General features: G+C 42.8%; 1 protein-coding gene across 8 annotated transcripts in view; it reads right to left on the reverse strand.

The window, feature by feature from the left end:
* Positions 1–18,234, reverse strand: part of PHKA2 (phosphorylase kinase regulatory subunit alpha 2) — an 88,388-nt gene extending 70,154 nt beyond the window's left edge. For 5 of the 8 annotated variants that reach the window (XR_009006633.1, XM_057538000.1, XM_057538004.1 and 2 more), the window contains exon 1: positions 17,427–18,234. Coding sequence is in view for 7 of the 8 variants with exons in the window: in XM_057538000.1 (XP_057393983.1) it covers positions 17,427–17,504 (78 nt within the window). In the remaining variant the exon portion in view is untranslated. The remainder of the gene's footprint in view (positions 1–17,426) is intronic. The other 3 variants (XM_057538005.1, XM_057538001.1, XM_057538006.1) reach the window with 2 other exon arrangements.
* Between the last annotated feature and the right edge of the window lie 273 nt (positions 18,235–18,507).

An 18,507-nucleotide genomic window follows, 5' to 3' on the forward strand; every position in this document is an offset into this window, starting at 1 on the left:
GACATAAATGTAGCAATGTTTTCTTAGATCAGTCTCCCAAGACAATAGAAATAAAAGCAAAAATAACAAATGGAACCAAATCAAACTTACAAGCTTTTGCACAGCAAAGGAAACCATAAACAAAACGAAAAGACAACCTACGGAATGGGAGAAAATATTTGCAAATGATGCGACTGACAAGGGCTTAATTTCTAAAATATACAAACAGCTCATACAACTCAATAACAAAAAAACAAACAACCCAATCAAAAAATGGGCAGAAGACCTAAATAGACATTTCTCCAAAGAAGACATACAGATAGCCAATAGACACATAAAAAGATACTCAACATTGCTAATTATTAAAATCAAAACTAGGGACTTCCCTGGTGGCACAGTGGCTAAGAACCCACCTGCCAATGCAGGGGACACAGGTTTGAGCCCTGGTCTGGGAAGATCCCACATGCCGCAGAGCAACTAAGCCCGTGTGCCACAACTACTGAGCCTGTGCTCTAGAGCCCGCGAGCCACAACTACTAAGCCCACGTGCCACAACTACTGAAGCCTGCACACCTAGAGCCTATGCTCGCAACAAGAGAAGCCACTGCAACAAGCTCACACACCGCCACGAAGAGAAGCTCCTACTCGCTGCAGCTAGAGAACGCCTGAACACAGCAATGAAGACCCAACGCAGCCAAAAATAAATTAATTAAAAAAATAAATAAATCAAAACTACAATGAGGTATCACCTCATACCAGTCAGAATGGCCATCATCAAAGTCTACACATAACAAATGCCGGAGAGGGTATGGAGAAAAGGGAACCGTCCTACACTGTTGGTGGGAATGTAAACTGGTACAGCCACTATGGAAAACAGTATGGAGGTTCCTTTAAAAACTAGAAAGAGAGCTACCATGTGATCCAGCAATCCCACTCCTGGGCATATATCTGGAGAAAACTGTAATTTGAAAAGATACATGCACCCCAATGTTCACAGCAGCACTACTTACAATAGCCAAGACATGGAAGCAACCTAAATGTCCATCAATAGATGAATGGATAAAGAAGATGGGTGATATATATGTATGTGTGTGTGCATGTGTGTGTGTATACACAGACAATGGAATACTACTCTGCCATAAGAAAGAATGAAATAATGCCTTCGCAGCAACATGGATGGACTTAGAGATTATCATACTAAGTGAAGTAAGTCAGAAAAGAAAGACAAATACCATATATCACTTACATGTGGAATCTAAAATATGATACAAATGAACTTATTTACAAAATAGAAACAGACTCACAGACATAGAAAACAAACTTATGGTTACCAGAGGGAAAAGGAGATGGGGAGGGATAAATTAGGAGTTTGGAATTAGCAGATACAAACTACTATATATATAATAGATAAACAACAAGGTCCTATTGTATAGCACATGGAACTATATTCAATATCCTGTAATAAACCATAATGGAAAAGAATATGAAAAAGAATATGTATATATATAACTGAATCACTTTGCTGTACACCAGAAACACAACACTGTAAATCAAGTATACTTCAATAAATAAGTAAATAAATAAATAAAAGTTTAAAGTATAGAAAAAATAATGCCAATACTAAGTGTTAACAGGGGCATAGAGCCACTTGAATCCTCATACATTGTTGCTGGGAATGCAAAATAGTGCTGCCATTCTAGAAAAGAGTTTGGCGACTTCTAATGAAGTTGAACAGACATTTACCCTATGACCCAGGAAACCTGCTCCTAGGTATTTACCCTGGAGAAATGCAAACCTCTACATGCATGTTTAAAGCAGCTCGATCCATAACTGCCAGAAACTGTAAATAACTCAAATTTCCTTCAACGGGTGAATGGATAAACACACTGTGATATGTCCATATAAAGAATACTACTCGGCAATGAAAAAGAACAAACTACTGATACACACGACGACTTGGATGAATCTCGGGGGCATTATACTAAGTGAAAGAAGCCACTCTCAAAGGTTACATACCATATGATTCCACTTACATGACAATCTTGAAAAAACAAAACTATAGTGACAGAGAACAAATCAGCGGTTTCTAGAGATTAGGGTTGGGTGGGATGTGTAACTATAAAGAGGTAGCAGGAGGGAGATTTTTTAATCGAAGGAACTGCTTTGTATTTTGATTATGGTGGTGGTTACGTGACTCTATACATGTTTTAAAATTCATAGAACTGTAGTCTTTCTTTAGGAAACTCTGAAGAAGCATGAATCTTGGGAATGATTCAAACAGGTGGTAAATCCTAATTTTTGCTTTATAAGTAGAAAAGTGGGTAAAACAGGGGAGTTGCTTAAAGCATAGGAAATGGCTTATCCCTAGATTGAGAGATGAGATGGGTGAAACAGAGAACAGTAAACTCAAAGGACAGAGGTGAAGTTTAAGGAGGCAGAAGTTAGGGCAGTGAATTTCAGAGAGGGTAACGGTACAGTGGTACAAGGTGACCGAAGAAGACAGTGTACATGGCTCCCTAGGGTGGTGGGTGTGTAGTTTAAAAACATATATTCAATGTTAAAATTATCAACCTGAAAAATAAAAATAATGAAAGCTCAAGTCTTCGTCATATAAGCTCAAGAAACAACACTTATACAATCTTCTTGGTTGGTGGCAATACCAAGATGATACTGAGAGCAATCAGGGGATGGGGAGGATTAACAACAGAAGAGAGCAGCGATGTTGAAAAGGTGGCATCCACTGCTCCTGAGAGGGCGCGTGCATGTGAGAGGAGGGGCAGGTAAGGGCTGCAAAGTGGATGCTGACCCGGAACAGCAGAACACTTAAGGACTTAGACAACAGGTTGAAACAAAACTAGATAGAATTCAACAAGAATTTATTTATTGGGCTTACGTGTTCGATAAATGTCTGCTTAACTAATTTTAGTAGCAATCACTCCCACACATTTGAGTTGACTCAGCTCCCTTTACACATACACTCCCACTCCCAGGGCCCCAACAACTCTTTAAACAGAACCTCTTCTCTTTTTTCCAAATCACCCCCCGTAACTCCCCCATCCCAGCAGCTACCCTGTGACCCAGCCACATCTTGCCCCAGTATTTAGGTACAAGAAATTTCAACTATACAACACTGCCTGCAAGTTTTAACAACGACCTACGAACAGCATGTGAGTGGATACCAAAAAATCAAGGCTATGTTAATGGAAGTAGAGTTTTCAGAACAAGGGAAATGAGCATCTCACTGAACTGCCAGCCTGGCAGAGCACACCTGACATACTGTCACTGCCAAGCACCATGTTTGAAAAGGGATATTCCCTACCTGGAACATACCCAGAGGTTGATCAGGGCTATGAAGAGGCTGAGAGCCACAGCTCATGAAGGGAGAATAGGGTGTTTAGAGAAGGTTTAAGGGAGAGCAAGTTAGCATCTTCAAATTGCTGAAAGGTTGTCCTCTGAAAGAGGGATTCAATTTTTTTGGCTACTCAAGTCAGATTTCAACTCAACATAAGAGCTTCCTAACATTTAGAATTTTCCAAATAGAATGGACAGGGTTGTAGGTAATGTGAGCTCAGTCTCTGGTATTATTTGGGCAGAAGGTCCCTGAAGGCCGTTCCAAAAGGGAGGCATAGTATATAATGCAGTGTTTAAGGCCACAGACCCTACACTGTGTAAGATACACCTGGGTTCAAATCTGCTCTGCCACTTATTAGCTACGCGATCTTGGGCAAATTACTTAACTTATCTGGCCCTTGGTTTCCTTTTGTATACACAGGAGGGTTCGAAGCAGACTGGAGACCATGGGTCGGGCCCCCTCGGGCACTTTACTTCATCCCCATTCTAATGGAAACCACTGTTGCCTCTGCCTGTCCAGTAACTGTTCCCCCCTTTTCTGGTAATGGCCTATAATTTCCCCTGCTCTGATTCAGTGTGGTTCTGGGGAGGGGAGGCGGGGTTGACCCCATCACTGCCTGCCCCCTGGCCACAGCCACAGCTGCAGGGAAGGACGTGTGACCCAGCCTGGCCAATCTAGGCACAGTTCAGGGATGTGCACACGACCCAAGCTGGACCAACTGAGAGCCATTCACAGTCAGGACTTTCTCTGGGGGCACTATAGGAAAAGCTTTCTATCTACAGAGGGCACCAATCTGAAAGAATATAACCTGGAGCTGCCAAGGGACCACTTCTGCCACCACTTGAGATGAGCCTGCCAGAGAATAAAGCCCACTCTGAGTCAAACAGGGCCAAGTAATACAAAGAGATATACTTGATCATTTGAGCTCCTAAATCCAGCCATGCCTGAATCTAGCCCAATCCCTTGGGATTTTCAGTTATTTGAGCAATAAATTCTCTTTTGTGCTTAAAGGCCATTTGAGGTGGGTTTGTGTCAGTTAAATCTGAAAGAATCCTGACAGATACAACTACAAATTCCTATTAACTGGTCACGGTGAACTAGATACCGTAAAAACATTTGACGCTATTAAAGAAATCTGAGATTGAGGCAATATTAAGGCAAAATACATAAGCTAGATGGTAGCACCAAACTACTTAATTTAACATTTTGCAGTTCAATTTCTAGCTGGAGGGCACACAGATGAATGCTGTCATCTACCCACCAAAAACGGCACAGAGAGGATAGATTCCTTCTTCTCCTCCCTCCGTCCCAAAAGGAAATCGGAATAGCTCCTTACTGATCTCTCTGCCTCTAGTACTGGTTCCCTTCCAATCCATCCTCCACAAAGGGAGGCCACCGAAAGACCTAGAATCTCAAGACTTCATTGCCCTGCTCAGAATTCTCCAACCCTACAAGATAGAACTGAAGTCCCTCGGGTAGCCATACAAGGCTCATCATGTGCTGGCTCTTCCTCTCACATCCAGCCTCATCACCCGTCGCTCCCTCCTTAGCCCCCTAGAAAACCCAAATTAATATTTCCTGCACATGCTCTGCTCTCGCACTTCTGGGCCTGTGCACACACTCTTCTTCCCGCCTGTAATGCCCTCCAGCAAACGCCTCTCCTTCACATGCTCCCTCCTCCATGAAGCCTTCCTGAAGCTCCCTTTCCCATGCTCCAAGGGACAGAGGTCAGAGGTCTCCGGCTAACTCCTACCCTTGATCCTCTTTCCTTTGGATTAAGAATAGCTAAGTGCATCCCACCACCTTGCTCAGTTCCAAGGGAGGAATTTACTGTTCAATTATTCAAATGAAATGCCCAAAAGAAACTAGGATAAATGTTGAAAATACATGATTACTCCCCCAGCCCCCTGTTCCCTACCGCCCCCGGGCTGGTAAAGCAAAAAATACAATGTGAGAATTTCTATTACAAAAACTCCGAAAACTGGTTAGATTCATTTGTTGTATGGGAATTTTGTTCTAGCAACTGCTGTTTGAAATGTTAAAGGAGATGGGGAAGGGCAATGCCTTGGACTTGGGAGAGGTTTTTTAAAGTGGGAATTACAGCTGCAGAAATCAAGACAATATGGTACTGGCACAAAAACAGAAACACAGATCAATGGAACAAGATAGAAAGCCCAGAGGTAAACCCACACACCTATGGTCAACTAATCTATGACAAAGGAGGCAAGGATATACAATGGAGAAAAGACAGTCTCTTCAATAAGTGGTGCTCGGAAAACTGGACAGCTACATGTAAAAGAATGAAATTAGAACACTCCCTAACACCATACACAAAAATAAACTCAAAATGGATTCGAGACCTAAATGTAAGACCAGACACTATAAAACTCTTAGAGGAAAACATAGGAAGAACACTCTTTGACATAAATCACAGCAAGATCATTTTTTTTTTTTAGCAAGATCTTTTTTGATCCACCTCCTACAGTAATGGAAATAAAAACAAAAATAAAGAAATGGGACCTAATGAAACTTCAAAGCTTTTGCACAGCAAAGGAAACCATAAACAAGACGAAAAGACAACCCTCAGAATGGGAGAAAATATTTGCAAATGAATCATCGGACAAAGGATTAATCTCCAAAATATATAAACAGCTCATGCAGCTCAAAATTAAAGAAACAAACAACCCAATCCAAAAATGGGCAGAAGACCTAAATAGACATTTCTCCAAAGAAGACATACAGATGGCCAAGAAGCACATGAAAAGCTGCTCAACATCACTAATTATTAGAGAAATGCAAATCAAAACTACAATGAGGTATCACCTCACACCAGTTAGAATGGGCAGCATCAGAAAATCTACAAACAACAAATGCTGGAGAGGGTGTGGAGAAAAGGGAACCCTCTTGCACTGTTGGTGGGAATGTAAATTGATACAGCCACTCTGGAGAACAGTATGGAGGTTCCTTAAAGAACTAAAAATAGAATTACCATATGACCCAGCATTCCCACTACTGGGCATATACCCTGAGAAAACCATAATTCAAAAAGACACATGCACCCCAATGTTCATTGCAGCACTATTTACAATAGCCAGGTCATGGAAGCAACCTAAATGCCCATCGACAGACGAATGGATAAAGAAGTTGTGGTACATATATACAATGGAATATTACTCAGCCATAAAAAGAAACGAAATTGAGTCATTTGTTGAGACGTGGATGGATCTAGAGACTGTCATACAGAGTGAAGTAAGTCAGAAAGAGAAAAACAAATATTGTATATTAACGCATGTATGTGGAACCTAGAAAAATGGTACAGATGAACCGGTTTGCAGGGCAGAAGTTGAGACACAGATGTAGAGAACAAACGTATGGACACCAAAGGGGGAAAAACCACGGTGGGGTGGGGATGGTGGTGTGCTGAATTGGGCGATTGGGATTGACATGTATACACTGATGTGTATAAAATTGATGACTGATTTAAAAAATAAATAATTAAATAAAGTGGGAATTACAGTAGCATTGGTTTTAAAATGACTGCATCTGTAATTGAGACTACTGGTTGTGTGAGTAACGTTTCTTTTTTCCATTACTTATTTATTATTTACTTTTTAATAAATTTATTTTATTTATTTATTTTTAGCTGCGTTGGGTCTTCATTGCTGCACGTGGGCTTTCTCTAGTTGCGGTGAGCGGGGGCTACTCTTCATTGCGGTGCACGGGCTTCTCATTGCGGTGGCTTCTCTTGTTGCAGAGCACGGGCTCTAGGTGCACGGGCTTCAGTAGTTGTGGATCGCAGGCTCTAGAGCGCAGGCTCAGTAGTTGTGGCGCACGGGCTTCAGTAGTTGTGGCTCGCGGGCTCTAGAGCGCAGGCTCAGTATTTGTGGCTCACGGGCTTAGTTGCTCCGCGGCATGTGGGATCTTCCCGGACCAGGGCTCAAACCCATGTCCCCTGCATTGGCAGGCGGATTCTTAACCACTGCACCACCAGGGAAGCCCCTTTTCCATTAGTTTAAAAGATAGGTTTTGCATAATTTGATATGTAAACCTCAGGCTTTCAGAGAATAATGTTGAAAATTTAAGCTCTAACATGCAGCAGCCTCATGCTTTACCTAAGGAGATCACAGGTGTGCAATTTTCACTTTCAAAAGATGTCTTTTTCTAAATTGCTGCCGATTAGATTTCCCCCTCTGGGTTTACAAATAAAGCACAAGCTGCAAGCTGTCCTGGGCCGACGCATTTGTATCATCTCATACGACTGAATGATGGCTTACAGGGAAACAAACTGGGTCGGAAGCCAAGCGCTGCAGGCATCCACTTCATTTCAGCTTTGTTCTAGCTTCGTTCCAGATCCCAATGTTCATCTTAAAACTTTCAAAATTCACAGAAACCATTCTGGGCTCCTTAGCTACAATCAAATGTGCAAATGACTTTACCACTCTTTTAGGAGATTTTAATTCTTTGACTCTCTTGCCAATTCCTTAGCTTGAGGTATCAGTCCTTAGCCTGGTGTTGTGGAAACTTACAGAACACATTCAAACTCAGTAGGGCTGTCAGAATCCTCCTGGCCACACCTGAAGTCCGAGGTATCAAGGGATTACTGGGTGCCACACTAGTAACCTTTCACCTGAACAGGAAAATTGCAAATGTCACCATTCGATATTTTCAATCACTTTTATTCCATTAGGTTCGGGTTCAGAGCATGGTGGCATCACACACGTCACTCTGCCTCTGGGCTCTCCGGGAGTCCATAGATGGGCTTTGTGGGGGCAGGGAGCTGGAGGTCCTTAGACTCCTGGAACTTTTATGGAGCATTTTTCCCAGGAGAAGATAAGATATTCAGCCATCATCAAATTCTCAAATGGGTCTGTAACCCATTTGATCAAGGAACACTTCTCTAAATGTATTTTATGAACATTATGTTCTCCCTACATATTATGAGGCAGATGTGATATTTACTTCACTCTATTAGTGAATGTAACTTTATTTCACAGCAATCTGGTATGTCTAAGTATTTACCTCTACTCTTTGGCCTGTTTCCAACAAGACGGAGCACTTATCACGGGGCTGTCAGCTCACCAAAAGGATGACCTTGAAAAAGGTCCCCTCAACTCCCTTGGCTGGAATTCTTCAACTGTAAAAGGAGATTAGGTGATCTGACTAGATGATCTTTTGGATCCCTGCAAAACTTGAAACAATTCTAAATCTCTCCCTCGTATGGGTCTATTATGGTCCTTTATTTGTAAATGGAAGATTCAAGGACTTTTTTCATTGAATTACTCTAATGTTTTTATCTGGCACTAAAATATTTAAAGGCTGTCCTGAAAAGAGCACAGCAAAAGCCCCCCTCCTGGCTGCACCTAAAAAGAACTGAAGTGGGAGATGGCAGAAGGCAGGGCTGGGGTTGATACTAGGTTATCTATCAAGTGCTCTCTTTCTCGAATCATCGACACACAGACCAGACAACCATCTGTCAGACAGTCCCTGTCTGACTATGGACGAAAAATGTCATTTCTGCCCTTCTTGGACTCAGTGCTGCCCGGAATGCTTGTGCATGCCCTGGTCCACAACTGTTCTCATTCCCATCGTGACTATTAAATAAATTCCTGCTAGATTAAACTGAACTAAGGACAACGGACAGATAGGTTGCAGCAACTTTGGCCCAGTCTCTTTTTATGGAAATACTATTAGGTTCTAAGAACCCCCAAATGATGGTTGTATGGTAGAGGTCTGATGAATAATAATAATAAGAGCAGTGGTCATTTATTAACTGCACATACTACAGCACATAGACTACGTGGTTTAAGCATTTTATTTCATTCATTTATTCATTCAATCAATAACTGTTTTTAAAATCTCTACAACTGCCAGGTACTAAGTGCTAAGGACAAAATGGTAATTAAAAAGAAATCCTTGGTCCTGTGCAGCAGACTTTATAGCCTAGTGGGAATTCATTCATCTTAAGTCACACAAATAGATGTAAAATTCCAACTCGGTTAAGCGCAGCAAAGGGGATGTGTGTCACGCTGTGAGGGCACCAAGGAGGGAGGGGAGGGAGGGCTTCCCCGGTGGAGCCGGGGTGGAAGGGAGGTTAAGATGTTACCCAGAGTGAGGGTGCGGCAGGAGGGCATACCTGCTTTGGAGAAGACCACTTTGGCTGCAGTCAGGAGAAATACCGGGAGGGGACTGAGAGTGGCTGCAGAGAGAAAACAGGCTGGGAAGCTAGTACCGGGGTAGAGACTGGCAAGGCTGGCAGCTTAGACAAGGAGGGCGCTGACGGCAGAGTGGAGCGGGAGCAGCAGACGCATTCGAGAGCCGTTCAGGAGACTGAATCAGCAGAGCTTGGTGACGGAACAGATACAGGTGGGAAAGGAAAAAAGAAGGGGCCAAAAGGACGCCTGGGTTGCGGACTCGGGGCTCCGAATGGGTGGTGGTACACAGATTTGTTGGGAAAGATCAAGAGTTTGCTGTTGGGCATGAGAAATTGGGGGTGGTTTTCTCTCATTTTCTCCCTCCTGGTATGGCTCTTGACAAAGAAGCCAAGTTTTCAAGTCAGCTGAGCCAGCTGTTAAGCATTTACCAGCACACCACTGACGGTGAGTGAGAAGCTGGTGAGCTAGGCTGCAGCTGGACTGCAAAGTTTGACAGAACTCTGCATTTTATTCTAGGAGTGACGAAAGCCATGGCAAGTTGTAGGCAGGAGAGCAGTGTAGTCTGGTGCCTGATGTAAGGTTGCTTACTGCTGGGGAGGAGGGGCCAAGAGTGGAAGCAAGGAACTAATCAGGAGGCTAGAGGGGCAGTCCAGGCACGAGATGATGGTGGCCTGGACTCGGGTGGGGGCAGTGGACAAGGACAGAAGTGGGCGGACCGCAGAGAGATTTTAGTGATCTAACTCATTAGGACATTCTCTCACTTTTTGGTGGGGCATGAGGGAACAGAAGAAACCCAAGCTGACTCCTGGGTTACTCCTGGGTTACTGGTTAGACTATGTTTATTAATATGGCCTTAATTTTTACAACTTAATAAAATCTCAAACATATAGGAAAGCAGAGAGAACAATATAACCAATATCCATCACTCAGATCCAACAAATGAAAGCATTCCACCATGAAGGAACGGTACAAATTCCTTCCTTTTTTAAAAAAGAAATAAAATGTTACAGATAAAGTTGAAGGTTTTTTCTCCTTTATTAATGTGGTAAGTTACATTAATAGATTTTCTTAAAGAAAATTTCCTTGTGTTACTGAGATAAACTTTACTTGATTATGCTGTATTTTTAATACATTGCTGGCTTCATTTTATTAATAATTTACTTTATATTTTTGCATCAATATTCATAAGTGAATTTCCTCCATAAGTAATATTTCTCATTATGTCTTGTTTGACTATGGTATCTTGGGATATTAGCCACATAAAAGGAGTTGGTAGTTATCCCTCTTTATCTTTTATCTGAAACAGTTTATTTAAGATAGGGGTTATCTGTTAATCTCTCGCCCCTCTCTCACTCCATTGTAGTCACCACGCAAAAACCCGAGCTCTGGTTAAATCTGACTCTTTGCCTACTGCTGGGGGTGCACCTGCGCAGCTGGAAAAAAACACACAGCCATACTGGTTGAACTTGCTTGACATTAATGACCCTTAATGCTGTCCAACAATCATACTAGAAATCCCTGGACCATCCATTCCCTTCTTCTCCTAAAGGACCATTTCAAACCTTCTCCCCTCTCCCCTGTCCTCAAACCTCTGATAACTCCTCTCCAACTCCTCTCCAACTTCACTCTCGGCTAATGACGGTGCCTTGTGTTTCACTGAGAAAGTAGAAACAATCAAAAGAGAACACTGAGCCCGCGTACCCTGCCTTCCCTCTTGTTTTGATGGATAAACTATCTCTGCTCCAGTAATTCCCACTCTCACTCTTGCATTATCAGTTTTTCCCTATCTACTGGATCATTTCTACCAGATATATAATTTCTCACATAAACCCCTCTCAAGCTCACATCTCCACCCAACCACTGCTCTCCTTTACAGCAGACTCTTCAAAAGAATCGTTTCAACGCAATCTTTAGCTCTTGTTCTTCCCTTCTCTCTTGAGCTCACCTCAACCAATTTCTGCCTCTAATACTCACATAAACTGCATGACAAGATCACCAACAACTTCCACACTGCTAAATCTAATGGTCACTTCTCAGTCTTGTTGCTACTTGTCTTTGACCCATTATTAGTCTTTCCCCCATCTGATACTCCTCCTTGAATCACTTTCCTCACTTGGCTTCTAGGATGACAACCACCTTTGGCTGGTTTTCCTACTTCCTCATCTGCTGTTTCTCAGTCTCCCTTGGTGGTTCCTCCTCATCTTCCGGAGCTCTCCATCTTTGGAAAGCTCCTCTTTAAATGTCATCTCTTCTCTGTTTAACTCACTCCTGTGATCTCATTCAGTCTCATTGTCTTTCATTACATATATGTGTACCAACAGCTCCAAGATTTTCATCTCCAGTCCTAACCTCTCCCCTGACTTCTAGACTCATATATTCAACTGCCTATTTACCATTTCCACTTGGATGTCTAATGGGCACCTCGAAATTAATAAAACTCCTTATCTTCCCCCAGAAGCTTGCTCCTCCACAATCTTCCCCATCTCAGTAAAAGGCAATTCCATCCTACCAGTTGCTCAAGCCAAAAATCTTGGAGTCATTCTTGACTTTTCATTTTTCCATACGTCATACACTCAATCCACCAGTAAAACTTGTCTCTATCTCTGAAATTTTCCCCAAACTCAACCATTCCTATCTGTCTCCACTACAACCACCCTTGTCTGAGCCATCATGCTCCAGCTTCCTAACTGGTCACCCTGTTTTGCATCTTGACACCTTATATTCCATGCAGCCGGTGGAGTGATTCTTTTCAAATATCATTCAGATGATGCCACTCATCTGCTCAAAGTCCTCTCATGGCTTCCCTTCCCACTCAGAATAAAAGCCAAATTCCTTAGCCTTCAAAGATGAATGAATAAATAAACCTCTAAATGTTCCTTGGTCCTAGTCTATAAACTCATCTTGGACTAGGATTTTTTTCACTCATTCAATTTTCTTTAATGGTTATAGCCTAATTAGGATGTATTTTTTTCTTGCTTTACATTGGTAACATTTATCTAGAAAACTGTCATTTACGTTTTCAAATTTACTGCCCAAAATTGTTCATAGTATTTTTCCATTTTCTCCTAATATTATTTGTCCCTTTTCCCATCCCTCCATCAACAACCCTGATAGAAGTTTGCCTTTTTATTAGTCTTTTTAAAAAACTAGCTTCTGATTTTGTCAATCTTTATTACTTGTTTTATATTACATTAATTGTTGGTCTTGTCTTTATTATTTCCTTTCATCTATTTCCTTGGGTACACTCTGTTGTCCTTTTCTCAACTTGAGTTCATTAATTTGTAAATCTTTCTTCTTTTCTAATATATACATTTCAGGATATAAACTTCTCTTCACATCCCACTTTAGCTATATTCCATAAATTGGTATTTGGAATGCCTTTGTTTTTATTCAGTTCTAAATATTTCATAATTTCCATTATAATTTCTTTTTAGATCCATGACATCGTGTGTGTACATATATATATATGTATATATTCATGACATACATATCCATTATCTGCTTAAATATATTTAGATATATATATTTAGTAGGATTCCAAACATATGTGGGGGGGGCTTTAGCAGTCATTGTTTATTGCTCTCTAATTTTCTTGCATTTTGGTCAAAAAATGTGGTATGCATAAAGTTGATTCTTCAGTATTTTTTGAGGTTTCCTTTATACCCTAATTTGTCATCAATTTTTGAAAAATATACTTTGCAAGGTTGAAACAAATAAGTATTTTCTACTGGTTGGGCACAGAATTCTACGTATGTATACTTGATCAAGTTTGTTTCCTATGGAAGTGTTCAAATTTTCTATGTCCTAATTATTTCTCTGCTTTATTAGTATCTGGGAGAAGGGTATTTAAAAACTCCCACTATGGTTATGGATTTGTTAACAATTAGGTCAAGTTTTGCTTTATACATTTTGAAGCTATGTTGTTAGTATTCTGTGGGTTTAAAATTGCTCTATTTTTTTTGGTGAATTATCCTTTTATCATCTAGTAATAACATTTCTTAATCCCTAATAGTAGAATTCTTTTAAATTTCAAAAGCTTATCTGCCTGATGTTAGTATCAATATAATTACACCAACTTATTTTTGGTTAGCATTTGCCTAGTATATCTTGTCTAATTACTTTCAACCTTTTGGTATCCTCTGTTTTAGGTTTGTCTCTTATAAATCACATATATCTTTAAAATTTTTTAAAAATTAATTTCCATTATCTGGTTAATTTAAAATTTTACATCTATTGTGATTGCTTTTTTATTAGTCTTTTTAAAAAACTGGCTTTTGGTTTTGTCAATCTTTATTATTTAGCAGTAAGTACATTTGGCAAATGACTAATGGAAAAAATTGTCTTTCACAGACACAGGAAAAGGAAGTAGTTGAGATGCTAGCTGATATGAACAAAGTATTGCCTCTAACAAAAGAATAATTATGAGTTTGATATATTTAACACTGAATGATTTCTAACAAGTGAAATCAATGTAAGTTGATCTCAGCTTAAAAAGCTCAACATCACTAATCATCAGAGAAATGCAAATCAAAACCACAATGAGATACCACCTCACACCTGTCCGAATGGCTACCAAAAAGAGCACAAATAACATGCTGGTGAGGATGTGGAGAAAAGGGAACCCTAGCACACTGTTGGTTGGAATGTAAATTGGTGCGGCCACTACAGAAAAGAGTATGGACCTCAAAAAACTAAAATCAGAACTACCATATGATCCAGCAATTCCACTCCTGGGTATATATCCAAAGAAAACAAAAACACTAATTTGAAAAGATACATGCACCCCAATGTCCATAGCAGCATTACTTACAATAGCCAAGATATGGAAGCAACCTAAATGTCCATCAACAGATGAATGGATAAAGAAGATGTGGTGTATATATACAATGGAATACTACTCGACCACAAAAAAGAATGAAATTCTGCCATTTGCAACAACATGGATGGACCTAGAGGGTATTAGGCTTAGTGAAATAAGTCAGATAGAGAAAGACAAATACTGTGTTTTATCACTTATATGTGGAATCTAAAAAATAAAGCAAACAAATAAAACAGAAATGGACTCACAGATATGGAGAATAAATTAGTGATTACCAGTGGGGAGAGGGAAGGGGGGAGGGACAAGATAGGGGTAGGGGACTAAGAGGTACAAACTACTATATATAAAATCAAGAAGCTACAAGGATATATTGTACAGCACGGGGAAATATAGCCCTTATTTTATAATAACTTTCAATGGAATATAATCTATAAAACTATTGAATCACCAAGTTATATACCTGAAACTAATATGGTAAATCAACTATACTTTAAAAAAAACAACAACAAATCAGAAACAGGTCAGCCTTGTACCAGCTGACAATGAAAACTGCCTCATAAACATCTGCACCTATCTACAGGAGACGGGAAATATAGTATAAACTTTAGAAACCACTCATTCAGAGTCCAGCTCATTCATTTTTTATTGTGATAAAATATGCATAACATAAAATTGCTCATTCATTCTTACACAGTGGATAGGTGACCTGCCTAAGATCGCTCAGAAAAGATGACCAGGCCCTAAATGGGTTAGGGCTCTACAACTGTGAAAACTAGCTGTTGGGGCGGGATGGGTGCGAGGTGGGGGAAAGTGGGAAGGAGTGATTCTGCATGTGCAGACTCACGGGATTTTCCAACAGAACCGTACTTGGAGTGTTCTGGTTAACCAGAAAAGCTTGACTATGCAGTCAGGAAGGGAAAAACAGGGCAAACATGAGGGCTTCTCACCAACTACCCCCAAAATAAATACAACTAAAGGCTCAGACAACTTTTTTTTAATCATTAAAATGTTGGAGAGGAAAGTCCAATGCTGCAGATTTGCTTTAATGGGAAGACAGTTCTTTTGCTCCTGAGGGAAGGTAAGCTTGGATCAATAGCTGGGTCATTAGGATGGCTCAGAGCCTGCAGAACATATTTTATCAACAAGGACTTAAGGGTACTTTTCATGTGCCTGGAGCACTGCTTGATGCAAAAGGAATGAAACTGATGAGGTCTCTGTGCTTAAGGATCTCACAGAATCCATGCGGAGACATAATTATGTTCAAAGACCAGAAATCAATTAGTAGCTGTATCAAGGCCTTCAGGAAAAAGAGCATCCTGGGCCAGGGTGGTGAGGTGAGGACTTGTGGCCTGGATATGTGTGGCCTATATCAAAATCATAACACCACCAACAGCATTCACTATTTGCTAACTGCCTACTTGTGGGGGGAGGCAGGCAACATACTGGGCAGTAATCACAGGTGTTTATATCCCCATTTTACAGATAAGGGCATAGACTCAGAAAGGCTGGGAAACGGTTACACCTGTAGTTGAAGGAGGAGCTAGAGATTCAAACCCAGGTGTGACACAAGAACCAAGCTTGATCAGTTCTCCTTAAAGCCCCTTCCATCACAGTAATGAAGGGCAAGGATTTTCAACTTGGATTTTTAAAACACTTTGTAGAAGTAATTATAATATATTCCAAAGAGGAAGGCAAAAAAAAAAAAAAATCACCCTCATTTGCCTGCCTACTTCTTCTTCAGTTCTTAGCTTGAACATCGTCTCTTCCAAGACTCCTCCCTGCTTCCCAAACTGGGCTAAGCTCCCAAAATAAGAACCACAGTCCTTCATGTGCAATTTCAAAAGCCAATATGCTCTGAAAATTTAAAGTGTTTTCATAATTTTGCAGCAAGCTCGTTTGGTGGCAAAAGGTGACCTGAACTGATGTGAAACTACTTTCAGTCTTTACTTTTCCTACTCAGTGTGAATCTTCTTATTCCAATGTGGAAAATAATAATGTGTTTAAGGGTGCTGCCTAGACTTCACTGCAGTTACTAGAGAATATATATATATATTACCTTCCTAAAATCCAAACATTGCTGACTTGCAAACCACATCTGACCCCAGGAGTTTCAGACAACGGACTCTGGACCTATTCCCTACGCATAAATCTCACTGCACTACAAGTATTTATTCTTCTTTGTAGGCCCAGCACCTGACAGAGTGCCTTGCACATAACAGGTACACAATAAATATTCCCTGAATGAAGAAACAAGGCTGTGAAATTGGCTATAGGGAAAAGGGTCAGTGGCTTGGGAGTGACCATGGTTCCCAACTTGAAGGCCAGGCCTCTACCCTGGAAGGCCACTTCCTTCTCTGACATGGAGGTCCTATAAATAATTGCTGTTGATTGAGGGCAAACAACATAGCTGTTGTCTTCATTAGGAATAAAAATAGTCCAGTGGTCTTACATGATGGGCCCAGATATAACTTTAGCCGGGTAATACAAAACAGGAGACATTCCATACCTCAGACCACATGGGCAGCTTCGAAGATCCCCTCCAACTTGGGAGAAGACCTGCGTTTGGGTCTAACCCTGCTACCTGCAGTAACCTTTCTGGCCTGCAGTTTTCTCATCTGTAAAATAGCAACCAGAGTAAGCCCCAAGACCCTCACAGGTGGGTCTCTAACAAGATAATTCAAGGGCAGAATAGCAGCAGTCGCCACACAGGCCGGAGTGGGATTCACACCTCAGGAGTTTCTTCACTCCTGTCTACTGTCCTCGCAGTCCAGAGCTCACCATCCTCATTCAGTGTGCTCTGTCCAACCTACACACACCTCCTTCCATCCAAAAGACGCAGAGTCAATGCAGAAAGACGCATTTTGTACCCAGGGCACCCAGGGGGCTCCTTCTATCTTCGATCCCAAACAGTGGTCAAAGAATCCTGTGAAGTGTAGCCGCACAGCCCTTAGGTCCCCTGGCTCGTAAAGTGGACGGGGTGGGAATGGGGGTGGGGAGAAACCATCGGCCAGCAAGGACTGGATTTAAAGAGGAAACCTCTTAACTGCAAAGTCTCAGGACACGAGAGGGGACTGGGTAGGAGAATAAGTGCCTCGAGATGGCAGTTCGGGGTGGTCCCTTCTTACCTGGTAACACAGGATTGTTTGCTGCACCAGCCGCGCGTATCCGTCTAAGCGGACCCCGGAATTGCTCCTGCTCCTCATCTCCGCGTTGCTCCGGGGCCTCGGCGTCCGACCTGCTGCAAGGAGGTGGGACGCCCGGGCTGCGGCCGCCGAGCGGGCCCGGTTCCCAAGCACTCACAGCCTCGGTCAGTTCTCGAGATGGAGCCCGGCGTTACAAGGTACGGACTTTTTAAAATGACAGAACCAAACTATGACTGGAAAGCAAGCCAACTAGAGTTTCTTACTGCTGAAAGGCGCGGGGGCGGAGATAGGGGCTGGCGCTATGGCTACCCCGCCTTGACCAGGCCCGTAGCGCTCCCGACGCTCGCAGGTCTCTGGCGGCCCCGCGGGAGAAGTGGGGAACTGAGTTCCGGGCGTGGGGCGACGACGCCCCCGCCGAGCCTCTTTTGTCTTCGGGCTGTCGTGAGGCGGCCTCGGGGCGGGCCGCGAACTCTATCCGACCCGCCTGCCGCAGCCCACTCGCAGCCCAGTCCCCGGCCGCGCCCCCGCCGCGGAACGGAACCCTCCGAGTCGCGGCCAGTGGGGGAAGGAAAACGAGGTGGCCCGCGAGAACAGCGGGGAACTTGGCTCCGGGAGGGAACGTTTGCGTCTCTGAGCCCCTTACCTCCCCGCCGGCCGCCGACCTCAGCTGGGGCTGTTGAAACAGGTCCTTCCGTCGCGGGCATCTGAACGCCCCGGACCCGCCCCCGGACCCGCCCCCGGCGCGGAGCCGAATCCGCGGAGCCGAATCCGCGGAGCCGGGCCTGAGGCCCAGAACACCCCTAACACGCTCTGTCGCTGGCGGCCCCGCCCAGCCCTGAGATGAGCTTACAACCCCATCCCTGGCCCCGCCCTCTAGCCCCGCCCCTAGATCCGCCGCTGCGGGGCAGAAAGTTCGGAGTTGGGGAGATAAAGGACTGGCCCCGGGCGGGGGACAAGGCTACCTTCCCAAGCGGCCGTGGGGAGGGCGTCGGGATGGGCTGCCAACTTCACCAGAGGTGGGAGATATAGGTCCGCCCACTGCGCCTGCCTGGGCGCCCCTCCG

This window comes from Balaenoptera acutorostrata, chromosome X, assembly GCF_949987535.1.
Source record: "Balaenoptera acutorostrata chromosome X, mBalAcu1.1, whole genome shotgun sequence".
In the NCBI taxonomy this organism is placed as follows: Eukaryota; Metazoa; Chordata; class Mammalia; order Artiodactyla; family Balaenopteridae; genus Balaenoptera; species Balaenoptera acutorostrata.